Genomic DNA, 15,506 nt, shown 5'->3' with positions numbered 1-15,506 from the left:
CTATATTTATCCATGTAGGAATATTTTATTCCTCTTCAGTGCTGAGTAGTATTTCATTGTATATGTTTGCCATAATTTGTTTACCCACTCAGTAGTGCGTTTCCTGTAGCTGTTGAAATGATCATATTGGCTTTTTTCTTATTCTATTAATATGGTGAATTACACTGGACGATTTTCAGATGTTAAACCAACTTTGCATTCCCAAGATAAACCTCCCTAGTTGTGATGTAGTATCCTTTTAAATGTTGTTAGGTTTGATTTACTAAAGTTTTGTTCAAGATTTTTATGTCTATTTTTATGAAGGATATTGGTCTTAGCACTATTTTCTTTTGAGAAAGAAAAAGTCATTCAGTGGCTTTGGTATCAGGCTAAAACTGATCTTATAAAATAAATATGGAAGTATTTTTGTAATATTCATTTAATGCCTGGCACATTTTAAGATTAAACATCAAAATATACATATTTAAGTCACGTATATTAAAATATATGCTTCAAATATAAAAGAATCTGTTCTGATCTTGTTCATTCTTTTTCTAATTTTCAAAACCAATATATTCATCTTCAAATCTAGTTTGAAATATCCTGGATTAGTGAGTGATTTGTAACCACAAATTTAAAATTTTTTTTATTGTTTACAATATTACAGGTGTCCTCCATTTTTTCCCCTTTGTCCCCCTCCACCCAGCCCCCGTCCCTCTCCAGACTTTGACCACGCTATTGTCTGTGTCCATGTACTATTCATATATGTTCTTGTAATTACAGATGTTAGTAAATAAGAGCTAAGCAATTTTAGGAATTAATGTCACTAAATATCTAGAGGGGGAAACCAAGACCCTTAGAGATTGCCAGACTTTTCCAGAACAAGCCACCTTCCCACTCTTAGAGGTCTCCATCATATAACATTAATTACATGTCTTTATGATTAAACATATAATGTGTCTGCTTTGTATATACTTATATTAAAAAGTTAATGTGTCCATCCCTACTTTTCTTCCTCCCTAAGAAGGCCCACCCACACTGACACAATCCAAAGAGGCAGCAGCAAAACAATGAAACTCCAGGCTCTTGCAGCTTGGGGTTTACTAGTTGAACTGGGCATGCTCAGTCACCAGGCAGATTTTTCCATAAAGTGGAAACTACAACAGTGCGTACTGAGCGCGCAGAGGTGGGCGTGCCCTCGTGGAATTTAGAACGTTGTCGCAGCCAATGGGGCCTCGCGGCCGGCTGCCGGCGCTTCTCATTGGAGGGGGGGGGAGGCGAGCGAGTAGAGGGCCCCTGGAGGGAGCAGCGGAGGTGCAGGTCGGAGAGGCCGTGCCCCGCGCGTGAGCAGCTGCAGCGGCGGCGGCAACATCCAGCGGCGGTACCAGCAGTTCCAGCCCGTTGGTTTACTTTTTAGCAGCACGAACATAGTCATTATGCCGAAGAGAAAGGTGAGTCTTACCAAAAAGGATTTCAAAGGCCTTCAAATTGTGCTTACAGCAAACCTTGTCATTGCAATGGCTTGCGCGGAAGGCGCTCAATAATAAATCGGAGATTACGAATCTCTTTGCTCTCTGCACTTGTTTTCAGAAGCTTGTTGTAGACATTTATCCCTTCTTCCCTCCCTCCCTCTGTCCCCATCGATCTCTGAACGTTACTTTCTGTCCAGCGACGCGGTTTTCCCTCTTTTTGAACTCATTCTCTGTGGAATGGTTTCCATCTCCAGCAAGAAGCAAAAGCGATCTACATCCCCCACTCCAGGAGGGGAGTTTCCTCTGCAAACTGCCAGGTTGCGATTAGCGTGAAGGGAAGGCAGCGAGAGCGGGAAAACAAGTACATGCATAGGTAGATCGAAAAAGATAAATAAGTCGGACAGATATTGAGGTTATTGCCATGCGGGCCGTGACCACGGCCGGGTGCGCCGCGATGGCTCCTGAGGCTAAGGGAGAGGGAAAGCCATGTTTAAAATAGCGCTCACCCCCCTGCTCGCCTCCGCTGCAGACCCGTATGTACCAACTCCAGTGTCAATCAGGGCTGGGGACGCCGCAGGCGGGGCCGTGGCCGCCGGACTTGCCCCGCAGTTCGCGGCGACGGCGGCGGAGTTGGCAACGTGCAGGACGAGCGGCGCCTGGGTCACCCTCTGTGGCTGCCAAGGGCAGGGACCACCAAATCCGCTCCCGCGACCCAAACCCACACTCAGGGAAGGCGGGGTTCGCCCTCTCCGGCGCCCCTCCGTGCGCAGAGGGAACTGGGGTCACATTAGTCTTATCTCCTAGAGGACTATTATGTCCCCTTCCGCGCGGGCCCCGGACGCCAAGTATCTCTCACAGGAACGTGTATTTTTCTCCGAGTCCGACTGCGACTTGTCATTGTCCCAGGGAGGGAAGGGAGGCTTCCCTCCACCCGGAGAAAACAGGTGTGTGGTGGCTGTTCTTAAGCAAATGCTTTGCACCCTCCCACTGCCTGCCCCAGTGTTCCCAACAGTGTCAGCCAGTGAGGGTATTAAATTTGAAGCATAATTACAAATAATATCCAGTTTCATCAGTTACAGACTGAACTGATTTGTGTGTTTAAGTGAATGCATTCCTTAAAAATATTGACGTTTAAAAATACAGAAGCTTTTGCATTATCTGTCATTACTGAAAATGTGGTAGAAACTTGACTGGATTCCACTTTTACAGAAACGTATTAATTAAACCAGTTTCTTTTAAATCTTAGTTTGTTTTGTACATACTGTGTGCCTTTTACTGTGGGAATAGTTTGATTTGCATGATGTCATTTAATCCTCAGAACACCTTGAGGAGCATTAGCACCAGTGAACTGAGGCTTAGAAACATGAATTACCCAATGTCTCACCAGCCAATAGCTAGTACCAAAGATTTAATTAGATACTGGAGGTCCAAAGTTCTTACCTTCAAACATTATTTACTCATTCTCTTCATGAGTGCTGGGTGGGTCAAGAGGAATTTAGGAAATCCAAACATACTCCCAGTCTAAGAAGATGGATGGCTTGTTGAGATTGCTATAATACTTGAGATTCATTATTTAAATTTAATGTTTGTGAAAGTATTGTTTTTCCAGCTCTGTTGTACTAAAATGAGGATATTAAGATGATGCCACCATTTTCAGCATTTTATCTGAGCTTTAATGACAGGTTTGGAATTCTAGTAAAGGAACTAATAATCAAGAAATGGGTTAGTTGGTGCCATCCCATTTCCTGGGAGTTATTAACAAATTTAGATGAATAGTAGGTTAGATGTGCATGAATCCTTTTTGTATAATGGACCCTAACATGGTAGAATCCTTGTTGTTCAAGAGCCACAGTTGGTGAAACAATTACTTTTCCTTTCCTTTACTGCCCACCTCTCTTAAAGAAATAGGGAAGAAGAGAAGAGCAGTAGAGGAACTGGCTTTTGATTATTGTTGTTTTTTTTTTTTCCTCTAGAAGGCAGGAAGCCCCTTGAAGAAGCTAGCCAGGCATTCTGGGACTAGGGGCATATCTGTGTACAGGCAATTGTGTGTCATTTCTCAAGACATCAGAGTGTTCTTCAGAGATGACAAACCTTTCCTTGATTAATAGGAAAGGTTTTCATTTATAACCAGAGCTCAAAGACCTGGACAAGAGCAGCCACAAATTAAAAATGGCTACCTTGGCCATCCCATCCATCAGTTAAACCCTAGAGCTGCCTTATGGAATCCTGGAATTCACTGGAACTTATATTGGAAGCCATTGTCATTAGGTAAAGCCTGCCTAGATGCAAAGAAAAGAACTGGGCACAATCTGTGCAAAGCTTTTGGAGATCTGCAAAACTGGAGTAATTGTCAAAACATTTACATACTCAGTTTTGTGTGTGTGTCTGTGTGTTTTGATTTTGGGGTTTTGTTTTGTGTTTTTTTTTACTAAAGAATTGCCTCTTCTACATTATAATAAGTTTTAAAAGTGTCCCCACAATACTTTTTGCTATGTTGGCCTCTTTTTTTACCTTTTCCCAGAAATCAAGAAAAATTATTTAATGAGCACATGTTTGGGCTTCTGCAGAGTAAAAAGAGACACTAATAATAAAAACATCTGGAATCCTAGCACTGCTTTAATGCCATAGGAATATACAGGTTGTTCTCATGGAGCATATATTTAATTCAATGGGGGTGATAAGAGTAGCAGAAGCAAAACAACTGAATAATATTATGCCTGTATATATGTTCTGGAATATGTATAAAGATAAGGAAAGATGGTTGAAATTGGGCTGGTCTTGAAAATGTGGGTAGAACTCATATAGAAAGAAAAACAGTCATTCTCTGTTATCAAGCACTTGAATGCATCTTCTGATTTTATCTTAACATGACCAGGCCTATGATACACAACTCAAAACCCATAATATTCACATTAATGTAAAACATTCTTATGACATTTCTTAATCATACCTTTATTTTATCTGTATCTTTGGATGTGATAGCTACATTAAACCAAATGGTTTTTTATTACTGCTGCAGTATTTTTTGAAGTAGTACATCACTGAACAGTGAAGAGTTCTTCAGTTAGCATTAAATCTTTCTGAGTTTGTGAGATTTAAATAAAGTTGACTTTCCTATATGTTTATTACCTAATGGGTGGTGGGTCAGTGGGTCACTGCCCATAAATAATGAGTGGAATAGCAGGGGAAATGATAATATTCATGGATTCAGCTGGTGATGAGACAGTGTGTGACTGAGTTCTAGACTGTTCAGGTCAGATGTCCATGAATACCTGCAGTGATCATGTTGTTGGTGATCTGATGTTCTACAAAGAGGCATCAGCCAGTGAGGCCTAGAGTCGGAGTCATGGCATGATTAGCAATAGAAACATGTTTTCACATCCTTCTTTTCCTTTTTCCAATTCCTCATCAGTAGAACTATTAATAATGTCTAGTGTATCACATCAGAAATTATCTCATGAGAAGATTTTCCATGAATTTGGGATGTAAACACTAATGTTTCTTTATACTTAAAATAAAGGTTTGAGCGAGGGAAGGTTATCTGCCTCCTGCTTTGAAATATAAATTAGGTTTTATCTTTTTTATTAAAATGAAAGACTCAATAGTGCTGGGTTTGGCACAGGGGGGTGCTTAATTAATAATATTCAAGGTTTCTGATTAATCTTTCATAAGAATATCACAGGTTATAAGACCAGAGACAGACTTTATAAATGAAAATATAGATACATTTGATGATATGAGAATTAATATTTAGGACAGAAAAAAACAGTTAACATTTAAAAACTTGTGAAAAATGGGGGAAAATATTTGTACCACATATCACTGAAAAAAGTTTGCTATTTTATCATTATTATTATTATTATTTTTGGTACATGCCCCTAGCCGCTAGGGCCTAGCGGGAACTGAACCTGGGATTCTCTGGTCCGCAAGCCGATGCCCCAACCACTGAGCCAAACCAGCCAGGGCAAAGTTTGCTATTTTAAAAAGATAGTCTCAAATGTCCTAATGGAAAAGATGTATATCCCTATAAGAAAATAACAGGCTGAAACAGATGAAGATGTTTAGTTTTACTAGAAATCAAAGAAATGTATATTATTAAGAATAATGAGATGTATCACCCTGTCCATTGCTGGGTGATGTTGACACTCCATGCAACTCTCAAACAATGTGGTTGGGAGTATAATTTCCTTTAAAAAAAAAAACCAACTTTATTCAGTTATGATCTACTTACCATAAAGTTTGGTCATATATTCAGAGTATACAGATCATGATTTTAATAAATTTATAGAATTGTGTAGTGTTACCATAATCTAATTTTAAACCATTTCCATCACTCTAAACTGTTTCTTGTGGTTGTTTGCAGCCAGCCCCTATCCCCGCCCCCCATCCCAGATAACCACTTATCTACTCTATAGGTTTGCCTTTTCTAGAAATTTTATGTAAAAAGAATAAAACAAAATGTAGTCTTTCATGTCTGGTTTCTTTCATTCAGCATAACGTTTTTGAAGTCCACACATAGTATAGCTTCATTCTTTTTTAGTGCCCAATAATACTCCATTGAATGGATATACTACTTTTTGTTTATCCTGTCATGAGTTGATGGACATTTGGATTATTCCAGTTTTCAGTTACTATAAATAATGCTGCCATGAATATTTGTATGTAAATATTTCATGGACATGTTTTCAGTTCTCTAGGGAAGTTTTCAAAAGGTAGAACTGGTAGAGGTATGAAAGCGTCCTTCACATTTTAAACTATTTTCCAAAGTGATTGTACCATCAGTGTATGAGAGTTCAAGCTTCTCCATATCCTTGCTCATGCCTGGTATTGTTAGTATTTTTGCTATAGCCATTCTAATGAATTTAATTTATATTTCCATAATAATTAATGATAACAAACATATTTTCATGTGCTTACTAGCACAAGGTATATCTTAGGTGAAATTCAGATATTTTGCCCATGTTTTAATTAGATTGTTTGTCTTATTATTGAGTTGTAAGAGTTCTTTTTTTTTTAAACTAAAAATGGATAAAAGATTTATTTATTTATTTATTTATTTATTATTTATTTATTTTTTTGTTACAGATATTTTACCTTTTTTACCCCATTGGTACCCCCATCCCCACCCCACCCCCACCCTATCCCCGGCTTAGTTGTCCATGTCCATTGGTCATGCATACATGCATATAAGTTCTGTGGTTTATCTCTTCCCACCCCCACCCCCCTTCTGAGGGATGTCAGTCTGTGCCCTACTTCCATGTTTCTGGGTCTACTGTATTATCGTCTCTTTATCAGTACGTGATTTGTAGATATTTTTTTTCAGTCTGTGGCTTTAAAAAAAAATGGTCTTGATATATGTTAAAGAACAGAGTTTTAAATCATTGCCTAATCCAGGTCACAGGTATTTTCTTCTAGAACTTTTATCTCATATCTAGGTCTGTGATCCATTTTGAGGTAATTTTGGACATAGTGTGAAATAAAGATTTAATTTTTTTTTTCCACGTGGATATCCAATTATCTCAGCACCAATTGTTGAAAAGACAATCCTTTTTCCACCGAATTGCCTAGGTACCTTTGTTGAAAATTAATTCATCATGATTATAAAGGTTTATTTTGGGGCTCTAAGTTGTGTTCCATTCTCTCCATGTCTATTCTTACATTAATACCACATTATCTTGGTTTTACAGTAAGATCTGAAATCTAATAATGTCAGTTTTCCACTTTTTTCTTCTTTTTCAAAATTGTTTTGGCTCTTACACCTTTCACATTTTCATATAAATTTTAGGATCAGCTTGTACATTTCTATAGAAATGCCTGTTGTGATTTTGATGGAGATTTAATTAAATTTATAAATCAATTTGTAGAGAATTGCCATCTTAGCTATATTGAGTTTCCTTGTCTGAATATGAAAGGGTCTGACAGTATGCCATCCATAAGTGCTTACTGAGTTTGAGATAATATTGATATGGAACCTTTCTTTGAGTAAAGACTCCAGAATGGCAGGGCTGTTCACTTTATTTATTATTCACTCACTTCATATTAATAAACATTTCTTGAGCATCATCTTTATGCAAGTTACCATCATCACCTCAGGAAAGTAAATTATTGCTTTTTTCAGTTCTTTTGAAGTGAATGAATAAATGCCCGTATTTTTAGGATTTTTCAGTCTGACAGGGTGGACAATATACATATGTAAGTGTTTATAATTCATGACAAGAAGTGATAATAAGCCACAAGAAAAGCCGTGAGCTATGGAGCATTTAAAGGTTTGGCCAGAATATATGCCCAAAGAAAAAAGTGACATAATTGATTGGTTTAAATGGTTGAGGATTATAGCTTTTATTTTTTAAATCTTAAAAAGATGAGTGCTAGTTTGTTAAAAAGGTGATCTGCCATTGGTCATTCTGTGAAGTATTGCTTTCTTTGCAGTATGAGGAAGTTAAATTCAAAGCCTATAAGACAGTTGAGATTAGATTGTAAACTGACCATACTCTCTCATTAGTAGAGATTCAGTGACTTCTTGGTCCCTATACCTTTCTGTTCATGACCCTCTTATGTTTTAAAGGTGTTTGTCTGGGACCATGTTTCTAAGTTAGCACGCATTATTTGATTGAGCACCTAATTTTGAGTGAATTTTATAACCCTAATTCCACTTGAGCGTGAAGTCTTTGACAGCTCCGATCTTTTTTTTTTATTATTATCCCCATAGCTCCTACCACAGATATATAACTGTTTGTTGAATGAATACATGAATGAATGGTTTTCAAGAGAAGAAAGTGGAAGTTTAATTATTCATATACTTGTTGGAGAGAGTCCAATTTGTTCTGGCTTTATAGTTTACTATTTATATGATTTAGGGCAGGTTACTTCTTCCTAAACTTGTAAATTCTTAAATCTCTGACACTCAGTTTCCTCATCTGTAAAACCCCTTTTCTCATGTGGGTTGTTGGAGAAATTGAATGAAATAGTGAATGCAGAGTTCTTAGCACAGTGTCTGGCACGTGTAAAACAACCGATGGATATTCGTCATTGTGATGATGATATTTTTAATTATTAAGGGAACTACCGTGAAATAATAGGCTTGTAGTAAGCACCAGGCTTCCATTTTGTAGCGGGGGAAATGGCTCACACAGTGGATAGGGAGCAAGCATTTCTCACTCTGGATGTCTCATTAACTGCAATTATAGGAGCAAATAAAAATGTAGTGCTTTTGAAAGAACATAAGCTTTAATCTGGTGCCTTTTTTACATGGTTGATTTTTCTTACAGAAAGAAATGTGTTTAAAAATATCTTCACATAACATTAAAATTCCCTTGGCAAATCAGTTATCAAGTGATTCTCTTTTCTTATATTTTCCTCCTAAAACACTCCTTTTGTTTACACCAAAATTAAACGTGTTCCACTTTTCTTCCGGGTACAGTTTGGAAATGGTAACTGAAATAAACACCATTTAAGCTGTCTGCTTTCACAGTACCTAGTGTGTTGAAATACGAGGTTAGTCTCCTGAGTAATTTAAAAGTCAGTGTTGAAGATAATAAGCCAAATCAAAAAATGAATTCTTTTTTCACTGGCTGCTTATTTATTGTACATTTCATTTTCTTCTCAGAAAAGTTTAGTCAAATCACATACTGGTTCCTAGTCAAAATTTTTATTGAGTCAAATATTCTTCTATCTGTGGACATTTCTAGAAATAGCCATTTAGATATGCCCAAGGCAAATGCATATTAAGTCGCCTATAAAGTAAGTGATATGCATATTCAGAAGTAGGGAAATAGAGAAAGCAATTTTAAATTCAAAATTGTTTCTAAAATTTAATATTTGAAGAGAAGTTTATATTAGTAACAACATATAAATACATTTGTTACTTTAAAATTTAAACAGCTATCATTTATTGAATACCTGGATGTATCAGTCATGAGTTTTGTGCTTTATATTCATTAGGAACCTTAGTTTTAATAAAAATATGTGAAGTTATTATAAATATATATGGGAGGTGTTATGGTATAATTTCATATTCATTTTACTTTCATAACATTTCTGTGAGTTTATACTCATTTCACAGACAATGATGTAACAGCCACAATAATAACATCTAGGTAGCTTTCTAGGGCTCAACCACTGTTCTGAGCACTTTGGATTAATGAACTGAGTCCTCCCAGCAAGGTGTGTACTCTCCACACTGCCATTGTGCAGAAGGCCCCAGTGACAGGGAATGGCCGAGCTGGGATTGCGGCCCCGACAGCCCGGCCCCAGAGCCTGTGCTCTTAACCACTGGGCGCTCGGCCTTTCTCGTGCACAGTCAGAATATTGGGATTTAGTGAGATCAAGGAATTTCCCCTGTGTCACAAGCTGGGAAGAGATAGAATCAGGAATTCTAACCCAGTCCTCTTTTTCTCAAAATTTTGCTCTTAATCATTTGCTCTTAACAGTATTTCTCATAAATATTTATTTCTAATAACCTTATGAACTTTTAAAAAAATAAAGGTGCCTAGCGAATTAAACAAGGAAGAATCAAAGTTATTTAAACTTGTGTTTATTTGTTTAAAATGTTGTCTTTATTAATATGGATGCTGATGCCATTGCTTCTAGTTGCCAGTCAGAGAAAGTTACCCAGCAAGTCATAATTATGTGTGACTGTGCCCTAAGGCAGGCCTCAGGGTCCAGGCCTCTGCTTCTGGGAGAGACACATTGTCATGGAGTCTTCTGGGTATTTCAGTAACAGATGGACTGTAGGGTCATGTACAAGATATTGATACTCAGTTTCCTCACCCAAGTATTGATAGCTTTGAGTATTGAGAGTCTAAGACTTCTTATTTTCTCAAATTCCACCACGAACTGTTGGATTTACTATTGCCAGGATACACTGTCTTTGTTAATTTTTTACCTATGGAGTAATAGGGGTACTCCCCTATGGCCAGAGAAATGCAAATACACTTGCATATTATACAGTCTATTGAGAGATTGTAAATATTAAGCCACCATTACTTAGTCATTTGATTTAAAAAAGCAGCAGGTACTTTTGTTTTGGGAACTCATCAGATAAGACTAAAAGCTTTAACTTGGAAAATCTATTGGACCTAGGATTGGATGGATTTTTATTTCAGTGTTCTGGATTATCAATTGATTAATTTTTAATTATAAAGTTATTTTTAAATGTATAAAGTGATATTATTTTAAAAGTATATCTTGATTATTTTGAGCCCATAAGAAGATAAAAACAAAGTTTACCCTGAGAGGTGTTGGGTTTTTTTTACATTTGTTTTTTTTTTTCTCTCCTCTGCTTTCTTTCTTTTTGTGTATAAGCTATGGTTTTGTGTTTTTGTTTTTTTCTACAGTACTGGACAGAATTAGTTAAACTGCTTTGTGGGGGAGTCATGAGTATTTGGCATAGTGTATGTGGGAGGTAACACACTAAAGAGTTGAGGTGATCAAAGTGTGAAGTTTTAAAGACTTCGGAAGTTTTATATATACACACAATATATTTTTTAAACAATATTTTTTTCTGTCTGTTTCTCATTGCTTTCCTTTACCTATTCTCTTGATATAATTTTTAATTTTATTATTTCACATTGTCAGTCACGTCAGAGACGGCTGATTAGTTTTGCAGAAATACAAGGAACATCATAACTGTGTTTCCCTTTTGCTGGAAGTTAATTCTGCTGTAGGCAAAACTATCTGTCTGATAACATCTATTTAAAGCCTAGGTGTAAAATTTGGAAGATGGGTTTAATGTGGATTCTGCCCCCTTTACCAGGGGAAAGTAACTTGACCTCTCTGAACCTCTATTTTTCATCTGTAAAATAGGAATATTGAGACTGCCCCTATGAATCTCAGTGCTTTTGAGGATCAAATACAAGAACAACATGCAAGTACATTGAAAAGTGTCAAGTACTATAAAAAAATTATAGAAATGATTTATTTTGTCTTTAGTTTTGATAGTGACACAGAAATATTTATTGTCTGTGTATGTGACCATTTAAAATCCCAGAATAGTACATTTAACATGCATCTCAACATATAGTATTTTATTTTATTATTTTTTTTATTCTCACTTGAGGACATTTTTGCATTTATCTTCAGATAGAGGAGGGAGGGAGAGAGGGAGGAGAGAGAGAGAGAGAGAGAAACATCGATGTGAGAGAGACACATCGACTGGTTGCCACCCACACAACCCCCACTGGGGCCGGGGACAAACTGCAACCGAGGTATGTGCCCTTAGCAGAAACTGAACCCAGGACTGTCTGGTCCACGGGCCGACGCTCTAACCCAGTGGTTCTCAACCTTCCTAATGCCACCACCCTTTAATATGGTTCCTCATGCTGTGGTGACCCCCAACCATAAAATTATTTCTGTTGCTACTTCATAACTGTAATTTTGCTACTGTTATGAATTGCCATCGGAAATATGTGTTTTCCAGTGGTTTTAGGCGACCCCTGTGAAAGGGTCGTTTGACCCCCAAAGGAGTCGCAACCCACAGGTTGAGAACTGCTAACCGCTGAGCCAAACCAGCCAGGGCTCAACATATAGTATTTTAAATGGGAAATAGTTTATTGTTATTCCAAGAAGTTCACGAATGAGGGGGAATAAGAAACACTCTATTACATTTTATGTGTTTCCATGGCTAGATGTACAGATTAAAATATTTTTCAAACTGGAAGCCCTTTGCTCTTCTAGCATCCTAGATCTGCATCCAGTTTCGAAATTAGAAAACTTAGTGTCGTGGTTAAGAGAATGAACTCTGAGCCAGCCTACCTGGGTCTGAATCCCAACCCTTCCACTTACCAGCAACATTGCCAGCTGGGTGTTCTTGGGCAAGTTACATACTCTTTTTGGCCTCAATTTCCCATTTATAAAGTGGACATTATGCTATTTTACCAATCTCACAGGGTTATGGTAAGGATTAACTCATTCAGATCATTGCCTTATACATAGTGCAATATGCATGTTTATTAAGATTGTGATTATTTTTTGGGGTCTCTTGTCCTTTTCTAACACCCCCATACCTAGAATCTCTATAATATTCACATGACATTTCCACAGTGTGATTAATAAGTATATGAGCAGCCAAATAATTCAGTTGTACACTTGAGAAAATTAGGCCCAGGGACATGAGATATGAGGCCAAATAGAATGCAGGCTTCTGACCTCAGTCAGGTGCTGCTTCCATCATCCCATACAAAACCACAACTCACAGAGAAAGGTAACTCTCGTGAAAGAGTCAACTCATACCAAAGAGTTATGTAAAATATTTTGAATTATTTATTTCATAATAACAATATACTCCCACTGTTGAATTTTATTTATGCTAATAAAATTTCACTCAACCTAGTTGAACGTGGTTTTTTCTTTACTTTCAGTTACCTTTTACAATGTGAGATATTTTTCCTAAAAGTATTCCTCAAGAAAGAGAGAGTTGCCATTTATTTCAATTCATCCAAAGTCTTTTAAAGCAGAATTATTACTCAATTACTTCTATCTTGAACAACAAAATATAACTTTTGGAAGATACTAGCGTGACATGACTTTGAAAAGTGCAGTTTGGGTTTATAGAAGTTGATGAACTTAATTGACATAAGCAAAGAAGGAGGTAGCAAAGAAATTTAACTTTATTTATTAATTGTCTATAATGCCAGGTATTGGGTTTTTTTGTTGTTACTGTTTTTGTTATCCTCACCTGAGGACATTTTCCATTTTTTTTTGTTCAGATAGAGTGGGAGGGAGAGAGAGAGAGAGAGAGAAACATCAATGTGAAAGGGACATATCGAGTGGCTGCCACTCGCACAACCCAACCAGGGCCTGGGACAAACTGCAACCGAGGTACATGCCCTTAGTGGGAACCAAACCCGGGTCTCTCCAGACCGCAGGGCAATGCTCTAACCACTGAGAAAACCGGCCAGGGCCAGGTATTGGATTTTTAAATATTATTTTAAAAAGCAGTGCAGTATTGGGGGATCCCAAAATACACCTTCAGGATGAATGAAAAACAGCTGTACTGATGTTAATGGTCCTGATGGCTTTGAATAAAATTTTAGTGTCTGTTTCATGTGTTATAGTAATATTTGAATTTAAGGGAGCTGTTCTTTGAAAAACCTTATAAGATTTCATGGACAGTGCTCCCATTTGTACAGGGATGTTTATGTTGCATTACTCAAATAGTTGACTTAAATGTTAATCTTAGCAGAAGTAGTTATAGACACATTTCAGTCTTCTCTGGATGGGTAATTTGGATTTTTTGTCCTAGAGTGGTTGTCCTCTGCTAACCAGCTCACTAGGACTGCTTTCTTTTCCTTGTGTTTGTAACAGAAATTGTAAATTCACTTTAAAACAAATTTTAAATAATAAAAAAATATTAATTTAAAAATATTGACCAACAAATTAAAGAAAAACTACCTCCAAGTGATACATTCCTAGGTTAAAAGAAATTATTGTTGGCATCCCCAACCTCTGGTTGGGGTGTGTGTGAGGCAACCAATCAATGTGTGTCTCTCACATCAATGCTTCTCTCCTCCCTGCCCCTTACACTCTCTCTAAAAATCAATGGAAAAATATCCTCGGGTGAGGATTCACACACACACACACCACACACACACACACACACACACACAAAAGAAGTGATTGTTTATATCTCCTCCCAGCTTTTCCATATTAGCATGGATAACCCAGGAGTTGAGACTGGATTTGTTCTATGGCTGCTTGCCAATGGTTATAATAATTCTACTAATTCACTTAAGTTATAAATCAATAGCTTTTGTCACTAAAAATCCTAGAAGTAAAACTCTGAGAGCCTATAATTACCAGAAAAGACTTTTTGGAACTTTAGTACAACTTTGAGCACACGTTGCTGAGAATCCTGAACTCTCTTGTGTGTGGCTGAGAAATATAGCAGCGGGGGTACACAATTCCCAGCTTACTGCCACACTCTCAGTATATCTTCCTCTGCAGTGATAAATCCACAAGCTATTGTCCTCTAGATGTGTTCCCAAGTAACTGTTGAAAGGCATAAGGATTTGCTCATCTTCTCTAATCCCTTCCTTAGTTGGGAGGGAGAAAAGTGGATTCATGACCCACACAGTGCCCTATGTAAGGTAGAAACTGCTGTTTACTGAAAGAGAAGCTCAGCAATTGGGTAATTTTTTCTGTTGAGTCCATATGCATAGTCTGTAGAATAAAAATTCCAAATTCTTTTTCTTGGCTTTCTGATAAGGACTACTGGTCCTGTTGTAGTCTTAAGGAAAATGTAGTTGTGTCCCCTTTAGTGTCCTCAGATTCAGGACCCAGGCATCTTTGTGTAAAGAAAGAAAGGGTGTAGTACAGTTGGTCATCTGCTGAAGGAATCCATGCTCCCTCTGCCCCACTCCAACACTAGCGCAGGAGCGAGAGTTTTGAATCAGTGTTTATAGTGCTCTTGGCTTCCAGTCTTGCCCTGTTCCAGTTCCTTCATATCAGCACAAATGAAGCAATTATGGATTATATGTCTTGAACAGAAAAAGAAGAGACAGTGTATGAACCAGATTTATAAGCCATTTAAGAAACACAGAAAATGCTATGAGAAACCTAGTCATGGAATTTGTGTTAGGGAACAGACATGGCACTGTTAAACTGGGCTTTGCTTGTAGCCTGTCCCCCCAATATTGGTAATATTTTTTTGGAAAAAAATCAAAATACAGAAAAAGCCAGGAAATAATATAACATTTCTGTTTACCCACTGCTCAGATTTTAAAATGTGACTTACTTTTATCATATTTGCTTCAGATATTTTTATTAAATAAAACGTTACAGATAAAGTTCAAGTTCAAAACACCCCCTTGGTTCCCTTCTCTTGTCAGCCTCCCTAGAGACAACCGTTATGAATTTGGTGTGTATCCTTTCAGTCCATGATTTTATGCATTTATGATATATATGCGACTTATATATAAATCCAAAATATTGATTTGTTCATGTTTTAAAATTTATGAAAGTGGAATCATATACGTGTATTCTTATTTTCTTCCGCCACTTGACATTATGAAAGAGTATAATTTGCTTAGGTATATTGTGATTCTTAATGTATTTGGA

The 15,506-nt window shown here is 37.2% G+C and overlaps 1 protein-coding gene across 6 annotated transcripts in view; it reads left to right on the top strand.

Annotated features, from left to right (window-relative positions):
- The first annotated feature begins 1,280 nt into the window (after positions 1 to 1,280).
- The window catches only part of HMGN3 (high mobility group nucleosomal binding domain 3), a 31,058-nt gene continuing 16,832 nt past the window's right edge, over positions 1,281 to 15,506 (top strand). For all 6 annotated transcript variants that reach the window (XM_036248387.1, XM_036248386.1, XM_036248383.1 and 3 more), the window contains exon 1: positions 1,281 to 1,430. In XM_036248387.1, coding sequence (XP_036104280.1) covers positions 1,416 to 1,430 — 15 coding nt within the window. In that variant the 5' untranslated portion in view covers positions 1,281 to 1,415. The remainder of the gene's footprint in view (positions 1,431 to 15,506) is intronic.

The sequence above is a fragment of the Molossus molossus genome, unplaced genomic scaffold, assembly GCF_014108415.1.
Source record: "Molossus molossus isolate mMolMol1 unplaced genomic scaffold, mMolMol1.p scaffold_m16_p_8, whole genome shotgun sequence".
NCBI lineage: Eukaryota > Metazoa > Chordata > Mammalia > Chiroptera > Molossidae > Molossus > Molossus molossus.
The sequence above is the reverse complement of the archived record's forward strand: the minus strand, read 5'-3'. Positions and strand labels throughout refer to the sequence as shown.